The 19,653-nt window shown below is 54.0% G+C and overlaps 1 protein-coding gene across 2 annotated transcripts; it reads right to left on the bottom strand.

The window, feature by feature from the left end:
* Window positions 1-320: 320 nt before the first annotated feature.
* Window positions 321-19,357, bottom strand: LOC112110372 (tyrosine-protein kinase ZAP-70). Of its 2 annotated transcripts, none has more exons than XM_024205334.2 (12): window positions 18,956-19,357; window positions 13,428-13,588; window positions 12,726-12,864; window positions 11,193-11,274; window positions 9,286-9,326; window positions 7,940-7,994; window positions 7,107-7,287; window positions 5,992-6,198; window positions 4,944-5,136; window positions 2,698-2,838; window positions 2,038-2,150; window positions 321-453 (listed from the first exon to the last, which is right to left on the bottom strand). In XM_024205334.2, exons 1-12 carry the CDS (start codon window positions 19,355-19,357, stop codon window positions 321-323), a joined length of 1,848 nt encoding a protein of 615 aa, XP_024061102.1. The 2 variants fall into 2 exon arrangements, with proteins under 2 accessions (XP_024061102.1, XP_024061103.1); XM_024205335.2 differs by having other exon boundaries at window positions 7,940-7,988.
* Window positions 19,358-19,653: the final 296 nt, after the last annotated feature.

The following is a 19,653-nucleotide window of genomic DNA, read 5'->3' as shown; positions in this document are numbered from 1 at the left end:
GAGAGTCGGGGACGGTGCTTTGGAGGTGTGCAGGAGGGGGCTGCCGTACTGTTCTGCCCAGTCCCCCAGGCGGGACAAGGAAAGGCTGCAAATCACGGCCGAGAGATTGAACTATGGCTGAGTTCCTTTGGGAGCCTCCCCTGCCGCGCCAGTCCCGCCAGCGCCGTTCTTTCCAAAGGGCTCAGTTCTGTGACTCCCCAAGAAGCACCAGCAGGAGAAACCAAACCCAAACTAGCCGGGGCATCTCCAGCGCCCTTCCCGAAAGACCAAGACTAGAGAGCGCCCGGGCCGAGGACTCCTCTGGACCCAGAGAGGAAGACTCAGGGGCAAGCTGCTTTCGCATTGTCCTCCTCCTCCGTCTCCTCTGGCCCCTTTTCTGTCTTGGCGGCGATACTGTAGTAATAGGAACGGATGATGGTTTCCACCGCTGCAAACCCTGGGCGATCTTCCCACCTGGAAGAGAAGGGAGGCACTGAAGAAGGCTCAGCAAGAAGGACCAGAACGGGTTGACCAAAGCAAACGGGCTAGGATGGGGGGGACAGCCCAGGCGCGCCCTGAGGGTGCACGGTGTTGGTGTCAGGAGTGAGATCCTCAGCTGCACCTGCTCAGTACGCCTGACGCCCTAACAAGCCAGCCAGGCTGCCTCACGGCCTGCCCTGCCTGATCGGCTGGGGAAGCCAGCAGGCCGGTTCTTAAACCTAGCAGCAGCTCGCTGGCTGCTCAACGCCCACGGACTCTGCAAGCCCTGCTCCTGCTCTGCTCCGCCACAGCTCCAGCCCAGACCCTGTCCTGCACCCGGCCTTGTTCCCGGCCTGTTCCAGCCTCGCTCCTGCCTCAGAACCAGCCCTGCTCCTAAGTTCCCTGACGCCTGGTAATCCGGCTCCGACCCTCGGTTCTGCGTCAACCCTTGGTGCTGCCATTCGGCTCTGACTGTCTCACCCCTGGACTCTGGCATTCAGACTCCGACCACTAGGCCTGACTGCCTACGAGTCTGACCCAGTCCGCTGACAGTGGGGCAGAGGGAGCGGGGGATGTGGGAAGATTTCCTGGCACCATGTTTGCACCGGGGCTTGAGAGGAGAGTTCGGCCACCGTGGTCTATTAATCGTTGGCCTCTCTCCTGAGTCTGCAGGTAAGGAAACCAGTTGTGCTAACGGGTCTGGGATGTGGACCCTGCACTGAGCAGGCAGATGCCTGCCACTTCTGACCTGGGCTGGACTCAGCTCAGCGACAGGCTCTGTGTCCCGTGGCAGCACCCCAAGAAGAATCTAGGAATGGGCCCAAGCTGCAGAAGTTGGCTGAGTGAGAAAGACACTGCTGGACTGTGGGAAGGCACTGACCGCTTTGGCTGTGAGCATTGATTCTGCCACGTTGCCAGGCTCCTGGGAAAGGGACCCTCAGGGGTAGGGGTGCCCGCCCTGGGAGTTACCACCCCTGCTGCTTAGCACCCTGGTAAGAAAGACCAACAAGGCCAGTAACTGAACAGACCAGGCAAAGCAGAGCGAAGAGACCCTCCTTCACATGTCAGTGGCAAAGGGAGGAGCCCTTCCAATTGCTCGGAAACCCCAGGGGGAGCAGAGGGGTGAGTCACCCAGAGGGGCTCGCCCTGAGGAGCTGCTATGTTAAATCTAGAGTCGCCCAAGCCTGTTTTGCTTTGCGTTGTGGTACCTAATGACTGATCAGCTAAAACCCTGTCACAACCCTCCGGCTCTTGTCAGTTTCATTTAGGGTCATCCCCATGCACCTGCTGACCACAGATGCTGCAGCCTGGCATGGTGGCCTCTTTGGAGAGGCTGAGACACTTTCCAAGACAGAGAGCCCCAGAGGGGCTCTGACCTCCTCCAGGGGAACTGCAGGCCAGGGGAGGGGAAGGAAGAAAAGGAAATAAGCACCTCACTCATCACAGACCCTGCAGCCCAAGCCAGAGGGAGATCAGGACAGGAGACACCCACACCCACACCCACCCGCCACCCTCATGCAGACAATGTGCCCAGTCCCAAGGGGGCCTGCTCCAGAGATTAGCTGGGGAAAGCCTTACTTGTAGGTCCAACACTGCAGCATCAGCTTGTACATCTCTGCTGGGCAATCTGCTGGGCACTCCATGCGCTTCCCTTGCTCTATGAAACTGATCACCTCGGGGCCTTTCATTTTCTAGGGTGAGTAGGGAAGTGTGTTAATGACCCTGCCCGCCCCACCAAGCACGGGAGCTGATGGGACAGCTGAGAGAGGGCAGGTAAGACACGCCCCTGCCCGGGGGGCCCTTTGCACTGAGTCTGTAAGGGGCTAATGGCACTGGGCGTGGCCCACCTCCTGCGATGATGCTGTCGGTAATCTCAGCACCTTGCATTAGTATCTCACACCTGCCCTGGTGCAGGTCTGACCTCATAACCAGGCCAGCACCCTGCTTTTCGGCAGCGTAGGGGGGACCCCCTCACCATGACTGGGTGATTACTTTGGCTGGCTTCCGTCTCCCTGCCCTGGGAGGAAAGACATCCCAGAGTTCATTGCCCCGCGTACAGCTCTGTCCGCCTGCCCTCTGGGTGCTCTCTCTACTACGGGACTGCTCCCCGGCTCTTTGCGGGATGCATTGAGACAGCGGGGCTGGGGTGGGAGCACAAACTCCGCTGGGGCGGCCGAGGAGCCGCCCTTGGTGAGTAAAGCGGACTCTGATCCAGCAGTGCACCCTCGCGCTGCTCACCTTGTACGGTTTCTGCCCGTAGGTGAAGGCCTCCCACATGGTCACACCATAACTCCACACGTCACTCTTGCTGGAGAACTTGTGGTACAGGATACACTCTGGCGCGTACCATTTCAGGGGCCACTTTCCAGCCGTCCTGGCCTGAGGCAAAGAGATGGAAAGAAGGAGGTAGCTTACCCAGCAAGAGTCTGACACACTGCCATGCCCTGAGCCGGAGCCCCTTGTCCTGGGTCTGCCTTGCCGTATCTGTCGGTCCAATGAACTCAAGACCTCTTGAGTGAGAGTTCACTGACAAAGGCAGATTCAAAGGGCCTAACTCCAAACCCTGGATCCAAGCAACCCCAACAGGTCAGGGAAGCAGTGGGTCATGACCGGAACCAATATCCAATTTATAGAATAGAATATCAGGGTTGGAAGGGAGCTCAGGAGGTCATCTAGTCCAATCCCCTGCACAAAGCAGGACCAACCCCAACTAAATCATCCCAGCCAGGGCTTTGTCAAGCCTGACCTTAAAAACCTCTAAGGAAGGAGATTCCACCACCTCCCTAGGTAACCCATTCCAGTGCTTCACCACCCTCCTAGTGAGATAGTGTTTCCTAATATCCAACCTAGACCTCCCCCACTGCAACTTGAGACCATTGCTCCTTGTTCTGTCGTCTGCCACCACTGAGAACAGCTGAGCTCCATCCTCTTTGGATCCCCCCGTCAGGTAGTTGAAGGCTGCTATCAATTTATGAGCTGGCCCCTAACACTATACCGGGATGAACCAAAAGCCCAGGTCTGAAAACCCCTGCACTTTGAGCTGTTTGAATCCGGATCGGAGTCCAAATGGTGCACTGAGTCCATCGCTAATTCAAAGCTGAGCTATCGGAGCAGGGTCCTTCGAGCAACCTCCTTTCTGGCTCTCCAAGGGGTAAGTCTGCCCCAGTGTCATATGGGGAGAGAGCCCCGTTTGCCAGAATGGCTGGAGGATGAAAGTAACAGGAAGTTCTGTCCCTGTCTGAAACGGAGCCTGGGATCAGCCCATCCTCCATGTGACTAATGAGCTGTTTATAGAGCCCCGGGGTGTCCTCTGGGGCCCCTGAAGGCAGAGTCCAATCCAGATCTGTCTTTCCCCCAGAAGGCACGCTCTGGAGGCAGCGTTCCAGCCAGGAGCTATGCCTGTTCTTGATCCATAACGCCCATCTCAGGGCGGGCGGAACAACAGCTCATCCAGAGCACAGGGTCTCCTCTTGGACGCCCTCCAGATTCAGTGGTGTCACCTGGCAGATGCGTGTGCCACTAGGTTAAAAACACGACACAACACACCCAGGCTGGGAAATGAAACTGGGACCTGAGCTGTGTCTGGAGTGATAACTGTGCGAATGGTGCCACCGTGTGGCAGCCACACCTGACTACGTTGGCAATTGTTATTTACTCTCTAGTGTGGGATCACCGGGGGGCCCCCCTTGGGGAATGGGGCTCCTTGTGCTGGGCACTACAGAGACACAGAACAGAAAGCTGGTCCCTGCCCTGATGAGCGTCCATCTACTCAGCATCGCTCCTTCTTCCGCTCGCTCTCTGGCTTCTCTGCTTCGCTCCTCCCTTCTCCAGCAGCTCCACGTGGCTGCAGTGAAAATAACCTTCTCCCACAACTCCACCCCATCTCCCACCATCCCTGCCCCCGCTTTGGTTCCCTCCTCCCTTTGTCCATGAGTATTTCGAGCCCCTTGTCACCCTCAAGGCTCAGCAGAGCTCCCGGCTGCCAGCATCTCCACTCTTGTTTCTTACTTCACCCTCCCCCAGCCTCTCCTCCTACATACCTAGCACCCCCCACACCTCTTTCAGATCCCTTCCCAGACCTCTCCTCTGTTGTGTGTCTTTCCTCTCCAGCATTATGCATCTTCATTCTTACCCCTGATCCTTCCATTGTACCCGTCTGTGTCGAATTGTACGTTCCTTGGGGCAGGGACCGGCTTTCTGAATGTTTGCAAAACCCCTTGTACAGCTATGGCATTATATAAACAACAGGCATGATAAGAACTTGGGGTGATCACGAGGCAGAGCTCCTGGGAATGGCTCTAGGTTTCAGCAGCAAGCCAGAAAGGTTCAGGTCACAGGGTGTTCTGGGTGAGCGTCCCAATGGCACGCATGTGAGAGGCGTGCCTGGCTTCCGTTAACAGGTGGAGTGAAGGGCACGGACTCCATCGGGGCTGACTCTGTAGATATGCCCCGGCCCGTGATTCCTCTGCTGTGCTTCCACTCACCTTGTAATAGCTGTCATCAGCTGCAAGCGCCTTGGAGAGTCCAAAGTCACTGATCTTGGCATAATGCTGGTTGACTAGCAGGACATTTCTGGCAGCCAGGTCTCTGTGGACGAAGTTTTTCTCCTCCAAGTACTTCATCCCGATAGCCACCTGGTGCATCAGCTCTACAATATTGCTCACTGGAATCTCCTCTCTGGGGCAAAGAAAAGAGAGGACAATACAGCAAGAAATCCCTGTACAAGTAGGAAACTGTCATTACCGTGGCCCTCGGAGCTTCACAGCCACAGTGAGCAGCGAATTCGGACTCTCCTACTTCGGAAGCATCAGCCCTTACTAACCAAGGTAAAAGAAAATCTCCCTTAGCTATTAGCAGTACAGGGCCTGTGACACACAGCTGCATAGTTCTGGTTACACACAATAGAAGACCATGATATGCGCACACTAGCAAGTACAATACTTTATTGGGCAGTTCCACTAGCCAGCCAATACATCCTCCACCACCAGCTTGCTGACATATTGTTGCTAGAACTTGATGGCACTCCAGGCCTCTTGTGAAACAGGGCCATATCCCCAAGTAGTGCTATCACCGTGCTGGGAAACCGAGAAAGCTGGTTGGCTGGACAGGATGTTAGCTGTTGATTGAAAGGCCCAACAGAACATTTTAAGCATTTTCATTCTTCCTTATTATTTGCATTGTGTTAGATTAGATCAGGGTAGATGGCAGGCAGGCAGATGATACCTGAGCGTGTGATATAAACGTCTCAGGAGTCTGAGATGTCGGCTCATCACTTGAGAGGCAAAGGCTTGAGCGAATTCTGTGGGTCAACCCAAATGTGTGCCAAGAACCCCTACTCGTCCTACAAGTGCCACCGCCAGACTATTCTAGGAAAGTTTCAGAGAGCTCCCTAGTGTTTTATTGGGACTATTTTCCATATCCCTCCATCTTCAAAGCAAGTTGTCCGCCGTTACTGTGAGTCTGACGGGACAGTGCCCAGAAGCGGAGAGGAATCAGCCAGCCATGGCTATTCTGTACCCCAAAGAAACTCACCTCTTGGAAGCCAAGAACTTATTGAGTGGCCCGCCCGAGGCCATCTCCATGACCAGCATCAGGGACTCTGCCTCGCAAACCCCGATCATGCGGACGATGTAGGGGTTATCCAACTGGTGCATGATCTGTGCCTCCTTCATCATTTCATCCTTCACGGCCTTCTCGTTGTTGCTCTTCAGCACCTTGATGGCCACATCGATCTGCTTCCTAGCCGGGGGCGAGAGGAGAAACGCACAGGGGGTGGGCTAAGCTGCAGATGATGGAGTGTATCGCAGCCAGTAACGCGAACCAGCCATCAGTGGTACTGTTTAAAGCTGGTGGCTCACTAGGCTGTATCTACAATGCCTGGGGTAATAAGGATATTATTAGGGCATCTCGTTCCCAGTTATGGTCATGGGCTACAGGTCTGTGAAGCCAGGCTACCGCAGATTAACTCTGGGTGAGGTGCTCCTGCAGCAGAGCCCCTGGGGAACCCTCTTCGAGTACGCAAGGACAGGAAACGGTAGCTAAAGAAATAATGACAGCAACTGAGAGAAAACTTCTGTCTCATACTGTGCAATCGGGGGCAGTTAGTCTCTTCCCTCCCCCTTTCTAAAGGCACCTTACAAAGCAGGATCAGTATTATTGCTGCCCTTTCACAGGTGGGGAAACTGAGGCACAGAGAGGGGCGGGAGCATTTCCAGGGTCACATGGGGAGTCAGTAGCAGAGCCAGGAATAGAACCCGTCTCCTCCTTCTCAATACCATACCCCATCTAGCGGATCAAGGTGCCTTCCTTAAAACCATGAGCTCCCCCTCTGAATTCACGCCTGGCCAGCAGACACCTCCGGTACTGGCAGTCAATGTGCGAGTTCCCATTGCTGGCCTATCCAATGTGCCCCACATTCCCCAGTGCACATGAAGTCGCTGTGGCACCTTTCACCAGTAGCTTTCCCATGCCCCCCATCAGCACAGACACTCCAGTCTCCACCCCTGTTACAGCGTCTGCTCTAGCGATGGGTCCGAACCAAAGCCCTGGACCCAAACTCCCCTGACCTGGGATGGGTTTGACCCATCTCTAGCCTAGGCTCAGTCTGAACCATGCTCCCCTTCTCATCCCTTTTGGACAGCGCTTACTTCCGCATCTTGTAGACTCCTTTCCTGACGCAGCCGAAGTTCCCTGACCCCAGTTCCACCTCGTCAATCATCAGGTGGTCCCTCTTCAGGAAGAGCTTCTTGTCCTTCAGCTCCTCCGGGTCACTGTAGGGGCTCTCGTAGACGCTGGTGTCCATGGGCAGGAGGCGCGATTTCCCTGGGCCTTCCACAGGAGAACAAGGCCAGGGATCTGTCACACACCCCCTGCCAGAACCCAGAGCCTCCCCATTCCCTCTGGCCACTGTCCTCCCTGCGCTGACCTTCCAGCCTCCCTCTCGGTCACCTCCCTTGGCTTTCCAGCCTGTGCTGGTCCCTCCCACCCCACTACTGGGTGGAGTTGGAGCTGTCAGTGCTCCCACTACCCCGAGCCCTGGTCCTAAACACGCCTACTGTGTGCACGGCTTCTCACACGTGAGCAGTGCCCCTGAAGCCTCATTATGCACGTGTTTCAGTGTTTGTGGCTTCGAGCCCACCGAGAGTAGTGAGGCAAGGGAAGGGGGGACAGGACTGAGCTGGGCTTGGTTTATTCCTGGGAGCGACCGTTTTATAGCATTCATGCAAGTGGTTTGGGGCGCTGGAAAACAAATGGGACCTTTGGATTGTCCTCGGGTGCCTTGAGTGCGATGAAAGCCTTGTAGCACCTCTCTTAGCCAGAAGGTGGTGCTCATGTGCCAGGCATTGTGAAAAAGCTCGGTTGCATTGTAGCTGTAGGTACATGCGGCACCACTAGCTCGCGTCCCACAGCTTGGCTGGCCTAGGGCGCCCTCTCCCGGATCTGTAGTGACAGGAAGGGAGGCCTCTGCAGCGATACTCACCTATGGGCTCCGGGGTGTATCCGTCTGCGTTAAGAGCCCCCAGGTGTCTCTGGGCCTGGGAGAGAAACAGTGATAAAGTAAGTGATGCATTTAATATAAGATGAAGGAAACCATAGGCATCGACTCTGTGGGTGCTCCAGACCTGGAGCACCCATGGAAAAAAAATACAAGCCACAGCTGTTTGGCGGCACCCCTGATTAGCTGATCAAGGTGCTGCCAAACAGCTGATTGGAGTCACTGCCAAGCAGCTGATTGGCCGCTGGGGGAGGGGCTTGGCAGGGCAGAAAGCAGCGAGCGAGTGGGGGCCTTGGGGAGGGCTGCAGTGGGGGTGGGGCCCTGGGGCAAAGCAGGAGTGGTGCATCCCCGGGGAAAAGAAAAACTCAGTGCCTATGGGGAAAACAATTGGGGTGGGGGACTGGGACCCTCCAGAACCAGTGCCTTCCCATAATCCCTATGGCTCTATGAGATCACTGCCTTTGTGTGCCTACTCTCTGGCTAGCAGCATCTACTGGGGCAGCACATGCACCCTGCCTATGCCCCAAGGAAACAGAGAGAGGGCAGCCCCATCCACCACGCTGTCCCTTCCACCCCACACACAATCTGTAGAAGGAAGGGGGTGGGGAGGAGGGATCCAGGCCACCATCTCAACGCTGGGTAAGGAACTTCTCTTTGTTCTCCAGCCATGGCTTGAGTGCACCCCCAGGGCAGATGGGCTGGAGCCAGTCTGGGATCTGTCTGCTGGGAGATACTCTGCTGCCCATCCGGAGTCCAGCTCTGCCCCAATAACTCTATAGATCCCGCTCCTAGTGCTGGGGGAAGTGGCTATTCCTAGGTGGATTCTTAGGCACAAAGACTGGAAGAAGGGGCAGGCTGTCTGGAGAGTCGAGTGCACCCTTCTGTGATGCATCGTCCTTTATTAGCCAGGCACCGAGACTCATGTACACGAATGCCCAATAGAGCTGGGAGTCCCTCAGCCCCCCTTTGTGTGTCTCCCTCCCCGGAGTCCTGCGGTGCCTGCAGCACTGTGCACTCAGCAAGGCAGAGAAGCAGGGGCCCGAAGATCGGGCTAAAAGCCAGTGGTTAGGCAGGTCTGCCTGAGTGTTCCCAGCCTCTGCCAGGCAGGCCGGCCTGGGGCTAAGCTGGACTCCCCAAATTACAGGCCCACATGTTGCATGGCAGACGCTTGCTTCCATCTCCAGCTGTAATGGCCACAGGGTTAAGCGACCCGTGTTACATTCCAGTCAAGTCTCTGCCTTTCAGAGAAAGGCAGGATTTTCTCCCCAGGTAAAAGGCAAGGACGTGAGAAGCTCTGGAGGGACGGAGAGAAGATACCGCCCCAAACTTACGCTTCCGGAGGGGTGGGCCGGCGGGAGGGGTGCCACGGTTGCTGAAAATCAGGAAAGAGACGTTAGCTCGCTGCCCTGCCCAAAGGGGGTTCCCGTCACCTCTTTTGCCCAGGCCTGATTCCAGTTCGCACTGGGGGCCCTTCAGCCTGCTCTGACAATGTGGAGTCAATGAGGAGGAGGACCCCAGACTCTGGTGTGGGTAGGTGACGGGTGCAGGGAACCCCGTGGCTGGCAGCAGGGACTGCAGTTCTGCCCCTGCCCCGGGAGAAATACTGCAGTCCAGAGAACAGGGCACTGATCTGAGATTGACTAGACATGGTCCTGATTTGGGGGGCCCAGCTTAAGACACCTTAAAGGGGGCCTGATTTCCAGGGAGTGCTGAGCACCTGCCCTTTGAAAATCAGGCCCCTTCAAGGTGTCTCAAGTGGGGCACCCAAAATCATGAGTCACTTTGGAAAACCTGGGCTTTCTTCCCAGCTCTGCCACTGTCTCACAGTGACCTTAGGCAAGCTCCGGAGGCCACCGTTGGCCTAAGTGGCCACTAATTCTTGCCCCACTTGGGACATTGTGGCCCTGATTGTCCGAGGTGCTGAGCGCCCACATTGTGTGTCCCTCCCGACCAGAATGGAGACATATTGGTTGGGTCCGGTGGGGAGGAGCTTGTCCTGTTGCTGCTCAGACTGACCCTGCTGGGGGGATAAAAGGCCTTAAGACTCCAGGGCTGTCAGTCTGGCACCGCTCCCCAGCAGGAGATACACTCGGCCTCAACAAAAACGGGGAGGGATAGCTCAGTGGTTTGAGCATTGGCCTGCTAAACCCAGGGTTGTGAGTTCAATCCTTGAGGGGGCCATTTAGGGATTTGGGGCAAAAATCTGTCTGGGGCTTGGTCCTGCTTTGAGCAGGGGGTTGGACTAGATGACCTCCTCAGGTCCCTTCCAACCCTAATATTCTATGATTTAAAACAGCCAGGGAGCGACAGAAATGAAGCAAATACAAAATAAACCCCTTCCCTTCCCCTGGACACACAGCCAGAACCATTCCACACGCTTGGCAATGGGTCAGCTGGCATGGGGCAAACAGAGCCCCTTGGCCTTCCTGCTTGAACGAGGGCACCGGGTGACGGATACCTCAGTGTGGAAATGAAAACCAGTGGCTGGGTTCAATGGTGCTAAACCAATATACGCCAGCTGAGGCTTTGACCCCCTCTGTCCTATCTCTGGATCTGGTTTCATCATCGCCGTCTTTGTTTATTTCCACCATGTACAGCTTTGCGCAACGGGCTACCCGTAGGGAGGGGCCTGTTTTGCCTTCATCTGAAATATCACCCCCCTTTCAGCAGCGGGCCAGACACCGCCCTAGAATGATGCGGGGGCTGGTTTGCTAAGGCAGGAGTTGGATAGCAGAGGAGAGCAGTGCTTAATGTGGAGTGAAACCATCGGGGGAACTCTCCCCCCAGCCACGGGAGAGGAGGGGAGGTGTGAGAGCTGAGCTCCTACCCTCTGTTAGCCCCCATCGTAGCCCCTGGCCAAGACGGGGTGACGTTGCGCTGCAGTTTAGCAAGAGCCAGGATAGGCCAATGCCGGCGCCTGCTATGAAACACGCCCATGTCGCAATTGCTGTCCCCGAGCAGATCCAGGGCCTTTCGCCCAGTATCCTCCGTCCAACACTGGCCATCGCCTGATTCTTCAGAGAGAGATGTGCAAAAATCCCAGATAGAGACCGTTCGGCCAGGGGGCGGGATGCTAACTGAGCTGGTCCCAGTGATCTGATCTAATATGGCAGGAAGCAAGAGAACAGCGGGGCAGATCCACCAGAAAACCGAATGAACCTTGGGGCTACGGTAGATCCCCAGGATGAAGACGAGGTTTGATGTTTGCAGCTGGTCCTGCCCTTAAAATTCAACTCACCTGCCGGCATATTGGGATTATGGCAGCTTTCCTTCAGGAAATATATCAGTCCGTCTGGCTTGAGTTTCAAGTACTCCACCAGCTGGGGGAGGGATCGGGAAAAGGAGAGGGAGGAAAATCACCGCTTTGTTTTACAGGCAACGTTTGTGGTTTATGGGAACTATTTCTCTTAGGTCTGTGGCGGACAGGCCCCCATTAGCCCATTAGTTCCTCTCATCTGTCTATGCACTCGGGACCCTCTTTGCTCTGTATTTACAAACCCTGCTGGCTGGGGAGAGGGATTTGGGTTGTTACTACACAAAGGGAAAGCGAACAAGGACAAAAGAAGGGATAGCTCAGCAGTTTGAGCATTGGGCTGCTAAACCCAGGGTTGTGAGTTCAATCCTTGAGGGGGCCATTTAGGGAACTGGGGTAAAAATTTGTCTGGGGATTGGTCCTGCTTTGAGGAGGGGGGTTTAACTAGATGACTTCCTGAGGTCACTTGCTGATTCTGTGAAAAGGAAAGTCTGCAGGAGTAGAGCCAGTTAGAACATTTCCAGGTAAATGAAATGTGATTGAAGCCAAAATGGTTCACAGAGAGGTGTTGGTTTCAGTGATTGTGAGTAAGACTCTCATTCAACTCTATTGCCTGGGCACGTTACTGAGGGGCCCGGTTCAGGTGTCTGGCTCATGCAGAACCGGGCCTTGAACCTGGGTCTCCCAGGCTGGTGCTTTAGCATATGATAAGTTTCTCTGTCGCTCCACCCCCACAGCAATAGATGTTCAACACAATTCCTTTTTTGTGAAAACATTTTGTTTTTGTTTAACTGCAGAATGAAAACACATTTTAAACCCTCAAGACTTGCTCTGAAATGGAATGGTCGTCCTCCGGACAGCTCTGTCCAGGAGAGAGCATAGTGTGTGTCTTCTGTGCAACAGACTGCAGCAGTTCTGAGACCAAAATGGCTGCTGTCTATGCACACGAGAGAGATCTTTGAAAAATAAAGGTGGCGTTCACAGAAGACAAAAGGCATCCGAGTTTCCTGGCTATGGACACATCACAGCAGCAGGAAGTGGCTCACAGTAGGAGGGAAGGACAGGGGATAGGCAGGTGAGTCAGGACTCGTTGTAGGCAGGAATCTCTAGCATTATGTGGGGTGATCCTATGGCTAGGTACGTGATGTATGCTCACCGAGTACAGGCTTAGTTAACAAGGCCACCTCGAGGTTCCTGACCATGAAAGCGTAGTGGCCAGGGGGCTAGAAATAATGGGCACTGTTCCTCTCAGTTCGAGGCCATGTTCAGATCTACAGCAGAGAGTGCTAGTATTATTGCACAGAACTGACTGGGGAGTGGATACAGGAAGCAGGAAACTGAGGTCTAAAGGATTAATGCTGCCTCTGGAAAGAGCTCTTCTCTCCTGGTAGAGAGCTCTTCTCTCTTGGTCGCCGATAAAGCTCAAATCTTTCTATCCCCCAAGACCGAGACAAGAGAACTCTCCTTCTCCTGACTGGGGAGAGGGGGGCCTGGGGAGAGCGTCCCGCCGCATCATACCTGCCACAGCGTGTCAAACTTGGTTCCCTCGGGGATGGAGTACTTGCCGGACTTGTCCTGGTCGATGCGGTAGTGATACACTGTTTTCCCATAGACGAGGGACAGCGCGTAGGTGCCATTTTCCTTCCTTTCTCGCAGTCTGGGTGGGAAGGAGGAGGGGGTCAGAGTGGCTGGCTTTGGGGCTCGCCCAGTGAAATCACCGGGCGCCCTCACTAGGCGCCTGTACCAGAGCTCTGGGAAAGGTCACCCCCTCCCACGCGGGTCACATCCTTCCATGGGGGGGTGGGATTTGCTCCCCATGGAACAGGCCGGAAGCCTGGTTTCCAAATCCTGGGGCGCTCACATCTCCTGGACGGGTACTAATCTCAAGGCAGAGACTCAGCGCGCCACACTGGTCCCGTCCTCGCCGATCTCCCAGCACGCACTTCACAGCAGCACTGTTCTGGTCCTTTCCGAGCCCACGCCCGAGTGGCAATGGGAGCTGCTCTTGGGCCTCCAGAGCTTCTCTGTGGAGCTCCATGGGGCTCATTCCTCCGCCCCCCACCTCTTGAAACGTGGGGAACTGTAACATGGGCTCAGCTGCTGGCCCAGCCCTGACGACACCCGGCTCTGCATCGCCTCGGAAACAAGCAGACGGGGCATAATGGGGTTGGAGGGTCACGGTAATAGGAGCAGGTATCTCCCAGCGCTTTGGATACTCACAGAAATTTCCCATCAGGCTGTGCTCCGGAATAGAGCCTGCGTTCAGCCTCCTCCCGGGAGATGTTGCCGTGGTACCAGGGCATCTTCTCGTGGGCAGTGGTGGCAATGAGTTTCTCGACCTGAGGGGCCTGGCTTATGATGGCCTGTTCCAGGGCATCACCCTGCAAGGAAGCGAGAAGGGAGACCATTCTACCCAGCTACTGCTAGGCACCGTGCCAGCTGCTGCAGGGCAGCGCTGGTTTTTATTGCATCCTCTTGGGCAGGTGATAGCGACCTCTCAGGAGACCTCAGAATCCCTCTCTTGGTCGCCGATAAAGCTCTGGCTGTCGGCACCACTGGAGCGATACTGGGCTGAATTCTGCTCCTGTCTAAATCCAGAGTGACTCCATTGTCCAAAGGCGTCACTGTCCCTCCTGCCCCTCCCCACCCATTGTGGGGAAGGGAAGAGAGCTCACCGACTTACAGGTGAGAGAAGCGGAAGGTCATGGTGGCCTTTAGAAGAGGACTATTGTTAGAGCTGGTCACAAGCCTTGGGGTCTGTCTTCCAGTGTCAATCCAGAGCCCTTTTAAACTCTCTCCTGGCTGCTCTGTCTCCCTTTACTTTGCTCCCTAGTCCCTGTTAAGATCAATGTAATCTTGAAGCCATTCACAGTGCACGGCAAGTTTATGGCTCCCACAAATGTATGGACAATTACATTTTCTTATTCGCCTGTAGATGGCACACTTTATATAACGACCTGTACTCGCATGGAAGCACCTATATCTCCTGTGTCTGAGGATTTGTCTACACCACTGGCCGGATCGATGGTAGCGATCGATCCAGCAGGGGTCGGTTTATCGTGTCTAGAATACTCCACCGCAACGAGAAGAGCGTCTCCCGTCGACACACCGCAGTGAAGACACCGCGGTGAGTAGATCTAAGTATGTCAACTTCTTGACATACTTAGTTGCGTAACTTAGTGCAGGCCAACCCAAACAGGCCCCAGCATGTGCATAATGCCCATCCTGCCAAATCCCTCTACGACCCCTCGTGGATTGCACCTGGTGACTACCAGAGCACGAGGTAAGAACCTGGGGAGCACTGCAGCTGTAAAGCTGGGAATCTTTCCCAGCCACCTTAGGGATTTATTGATTTCTGATGGGCAATGGGTACCCAAATCTCCTAGGCGATTTTGCCACTCCACCTTCAAAGAATGTCTTTTCATTCTTAGCACAACGGAGTCCTGGTCCAGGACTGGGGACCAGGCTCCTAGGTGCTATGATATTATTATTAATAATAATAACATAGACAAGCCATTGAGTTGGTGATGCCTTTCTGTTGCAAGGCAGGGTTGCCAATTTTGGTTGGACGTATTGCTGGAGATTTCATCACATGACATAATCTTTAATTAAAGGTTAATCTTTAATTCCTGGAGACTCCAGGACAATCCTAGAAGGTTGGCAAACCCATTGCAAGGGCTTATTTCTATTAGAACAGTGGGTAGGACCATATTAACCCTTTGAGGCCTTAGTTTGCTCTCACACCGCTGTCAGTCATGGAATTACTGCATTGAAGTCTATACACTTACACCAGTGGAAACTGGCAAGGAACTTCAGAGGGACCTAACCAAGCTAGGGAAATGGGAAACACAATAGCAGATGAAATTCATTGTTACAAAGGCGAGGTAATGGACATTGGAGGGAATAATATGAACTGGGTTCTAAATTGACTGTATTAGCTAAGAGAAAAGACCCCGGCATCGCTATGGACAGTTCAGTGAAGACCTTTGCTCAATGTGGACTACAGGTTGAAAAAAGCAAAATTTCTAAGATGCAAAAAGAAGGGGACGGAGCGTGACATTGAAATTACTGTAATGCTATTATACAAATCAGTGGTGCATCTGCCTCTGAACTAGTGTGTGCAGTTCTGGTCACCGGGTGACATTCTGTACCTTGTGGGAGCACCTTGTAACCCCCATATTCCTCATTTATATGTGATTGTGATTTTACATATAAAGCATGCTTTGTGAGGTATCAGGAGAAAGATTATGACCTGCTGAAAGTCATTTCTCCATCCATATGTGCATATCATTAATGCCTAGGAAGTTATGAGAATTGTGTTGTATGGTGGTCACGAAAACATGCTGTATGTTGGGGAATCAGCCAGACATTAGCTCCCGAGAGGCAACAGCAAGGAAAGTAACCAAGGCCCAGGTGGGGTATCAATCAGCCCATCAACAACCATTGTCCAGCAAGGGAGTTACGATGCAATGATTCACCTGCATGAGGCCACAGCAGGGGAATTGCTCAGCCTTGCCTAGAGACTTAGCAAGGCCCACCCAGACATGTCTGGACATGTGTTTTCCAAGACAAGACTCCAACACAGGAGATAGGCCCAGGTTTAAGGAACAAACCTGTATATTAAGGACTGCAATAGCCAGTGGGGTGAGAAAAACTCCTTCATCTAGTTGCTGCCCGGTCTAACAGGGTTGAGAGGTTAGACTGAGTGCTTGTATTTTATTTCTTTTGGTAACTAACTCTGACTTTTTGCCTATCACTTAAAATCTACCTGTTATAGTCAATACATTTGTTTAACTTTACCAGTGAGTTTGTATGAAGTGGGGGGCAAATCTGCTCAGGTTTGACAAAGGCTGGTCTATGTCCACTTTCCACTGATGAAGTGGTGAACCAATTAATAAATCTGCACTGTCCATCTGGAGCAGTGCAAGACGGTATATTCCTGAGGTGCAGTGCTGGGAGCTGGGGGATTTGGCTCTGTGCAGGGCCGCCCAGAGGGGGGGGCAAGTGGGGCAATTTTTCCCAGGCCCCGGACCCCGCAGGGGCCCCCATGAGAGTTTTTCGGGGCCTCTGGAGCAGGGTCCTTCACTCGCTCCGGGGGCCCCGGAAAACTCTCGCGGGGCCCGGGCCCCCGGAGCTTCTTCCGCTCCGGGTCTTCGGTAGCAGTTCGGCGGCGGGGGGTCCTTCCGCCCCGGGACCCGCCGCCGAAGTGCCCTGAAGACCCGCGGCGGGGGGTCCTTCCGCCCCGGGACCCACCGCCGAAGTGCCGGGTCTTCGGCGGCAATTCGGCGGCGGGGGCCCCCTGCCGCTGAACCCCAGGCCCCCTGAATCCTCTGGGCGGCCCTTGCTCTGTGTGATTCATGAGTGGCTCTGAGAGCATTCATGCAATCTAGCTGAGTGTGGGGCTCCACATGTGGTTGTGCTGAGTGATGTTTGCACTTGGAGGGTCACTTCTGGTCACTAGCAAGGCATTGTGGGAGACAGCCCAGGCTGGAGTGAATCCAGGGGGCACAGCGGTCCCACAGTCCCAGGCTTCACCCCAGGGAACCCGTCACACACCTCATCTAAAAATAAGATATTGCTGAATTAGAGGAGGTTTGGAAATGGGCAACATGTTTAGGGGCGTGAAATAGTCTAATATGAAGAGAGATTGTAAAGTCTGGGACTATTTTCCGTGGAGAGGAGGTGAATAAGATGGGCCGTAATAACGTATACAAAGTATTGGATAATAAACAGAAGGTAGAGAGGAAACTTCTAATCATCCGCTCTTGGTATACAAGAACAAGGGGATGTTCAATGAAACAAAAGTGTCAAATTTAAAACGGATAAAAGGCAGGATGTCTTCACACAATTATAATTAGCCTGCGGAACCTTCTGCCACAAGATCTCACTGAGGCCAAGAGCATAGCAGATTTCAAAAAAGGATTGGAAATGTCTATGGATAACAAGTACATCCACAGTTACATTAGACAGAGGGTAAAATTATGTAAGGGACATATGTTATAAGGCATAAGCCAGTCAGTCTGCCTGGGGGCTAGGAGAAATTTCCCATGTGAGCAGGTTATTTTATAATTGTCCATTATGGAGTTTACTGCATCTGCTCTTGTGGAGGATCTGGTACCAGTCATTGTTAGGCCTGGTCTACACTAGGACTTTAATTCGGATTTAGCTGCGTTAATCCGAATTAACCCTTCACCCGTCCACACTACAGAGCCAGTTAATTCGAATTAAAGGGCACTTAAAATCGATTTCTGTACTCCACCTCGACGAGCGGAGTAACGCCTAAATCGATTTTGTTAATTCGAATTAGGGTTAGTGTGGCCGCACACCACCGAATTACTGTGTTTAAGTTAATGGGGTAGTGTGGCCGCACACCACCGAATTAATGTGTTTAAGTTAATTGGGTAGTGTGGCCGCACACCACCGAATTAATGTGGTTAAAAACCGAATTAAGGTGCTTAGTGTGGCCGCGCACAATCGAATTTATACAACCTGTTTCCCAAATTCGAATTATCTAAATTCGGATTAATCCTGTAGTGTAGACATACCCTTAGAAGACAGGACACTGGAGCAGATGAGTCATACTAATAATTAATATAATACTTCTTAACTAGCACTTTTCATCCATACAGCGCAAAGCACTTTACAAAGGAGGGCAGTAGCATTATCCCATTTTACACATGGGGAAACTGAGGCACAGAGCTGGGAAGTGACTTGCCCACAGCAAGCAGCTGGCAGCGTAGCAGGAACTAGAACCCGAGTGGCCAGATCCCAGTCTGGGGCTCTGTCCACGAGGCCACACTGCCTCTCTCATAGATAGGTCTTATGACCTATAAAGCCCTAAATGGCCTAGGACCAGCCTATCTAAGGGATCTCCTCTCTCCCAGTGCCGTACTGTAGTCAGCCGGGGCCTGCAAGCTGGATATCCCTCGTTGCAAAAGAGGGGGGGTGCCTGACAGAGGGGGCCTAGAGATTTTAGAACTTGCTTCCCCCTTTGGTCTGAACTAGCCTGGTGACCTTGTTGACATGCTGCAAACGCCGCCTGTTTGCGAGGGTTTGGGGAGAAGGCTGGCGGTGTGCTTCCTGGAGGAGGAAGGGCGGAAGGGACTCCCTGCTGACCTGCTCAGATGAATGCTGCTGAGTTCTAAATTGCATGCACTGTTGTGCGGTCCGTTGCCTAGAGCCTTGGACAGGCGTCCTTCTCGTTATTTCGTAATGGGAATAAATAGATACGTCGCTAGCTCTGATTCGATACACCAGTTCCTGCGTCCACAAGCAAAACTCCCCGTGACTTCAGTGATGAAAGAACTGAGGCAAAGCGGAATAAGCATCTCAGGATCTGGCTCTGTACACGTCCCGTACAGCCCCGCTGAAGCACAGCCAGCTTGGGCTGAGTGCATAGTAGCACCTACCACGCTGTAGCCAGGCTAAGGACACTGGGGGTAGCCCCCCTCTTATGCTGTGAGCTCTGCAATGGCCACGCAGGACAGACAGGACCTGTCTCGTTAAGCCGGAGCAGAGGGAGAGAGGAATTTGAAGGCATAGGCAAAGGATCGGCGCTATGGCTGCAGAGGGAACTGGAAAAGGGAGGAAGATTCAGGGAGGCTTTGCCAAATGGCAGAAGCCCCAGTTGTGCTGAGCGTGTGGAAAGGGATAGAGACGAGTCGGTGTGGGATGAATGGAGGGAGGAGGAGTTGAGGGAGTCCCCGGAGGGGTCTGAATACAGCGTTTGCCTTGGGACCAGCCAGTACCTCCAATTTCCACGTCTGCCGCACGTACTCGCGCACCATGTTGTCCCGCATGCTGTCGAAGACGCCGGGCTGGAGCTCCACGCTGCTGGGGCGGTTGCAGGGCTTGCGGAGGGTGCAGCAGAGCCCGTCGGCGTCCTTGGAGTAGAATTCGCAGAGCTCCTCCGGCCCGCAGTGCGCCTTGCCCCCCGCGATGGCGTAGGTGCCGTTCAGCTGGCGCTCGATGGGGTAGTGGTAGAACTGCAGGTTGTGCACCATGGAGAGGACGTAGCCCCCCAGGCTCCGCAGGCACTGGCGCAGCAGGAAGAGGCCGTCCGACATGCCCGCCAGTTTGAGGTACTCCTCGGCCTCCGACCGGGAAATGCTGCCGTAGAAGAAGGGCAGGTGGCTGGCTGCATCCGGCATCTCGTACGCTGACCGGGGCTCCTTGGACCTGCTCACACACTCCGTGTGCTGGGCCTAGGGAATGGAAGCAGAATTCCTCATTGAGACATTGCATTGCAATACGGCCACGGACAAAGGGAAGCTGTTAGCAGAGGACCCGTTGCGAGTGCAGGGCCCGCGTCGCCATCTCCATCCATCTGCCCGCAAGCCATTACTGCAGGGTCAATTAAGAGAATCTAAGGCCAGAAGGAACTATCCTGATCATCTAATCTCCTTTCCTGCATAACTGCCTAGATAATTCCACCCTGTGATTCGTG

This window comes from Terrapene carolina, unplaced genomic scaffold (assembly GCF_002925995.2).
Source record: "Terrapene carolina triunguis isolate 2854851 unplaced genomic scaffold, T_m_triunguis-2.0 Scaffold194, whole genome shotgun sequence".
NCBI lineage: Eukaryota > Metazoa > Chordata > Testudines > Emydidae > Terrapene > Terrapene triunguis.
This window is presented reverse-complemented; position numbering and strand designations above follow the sequence as displayed.

Coding starts and splice junctions, on each gene's coding strand:
- LOC112110372 (XM_024205334.2), bottom strand. CDS start 19,357: ATGCCGGATGCAGCCAGCCACCTGCCCTTCTTCTACGGCAGCATTTCC. Junction 12,865..13,427: donor CAGCCTGATGGGAAATTTCT/GTGAGTATCCAA, acceptor CTTCCCACCCAG/ACTGCGAGAAAGGAAGGAAA. Junction 11,275..12,725: donor AGTTTGACACGCTGTGGCAG/GTATGATGCGGC, acceptor TCCCTCCCCCAG/CTGGTGGAGTACTTGAAACT.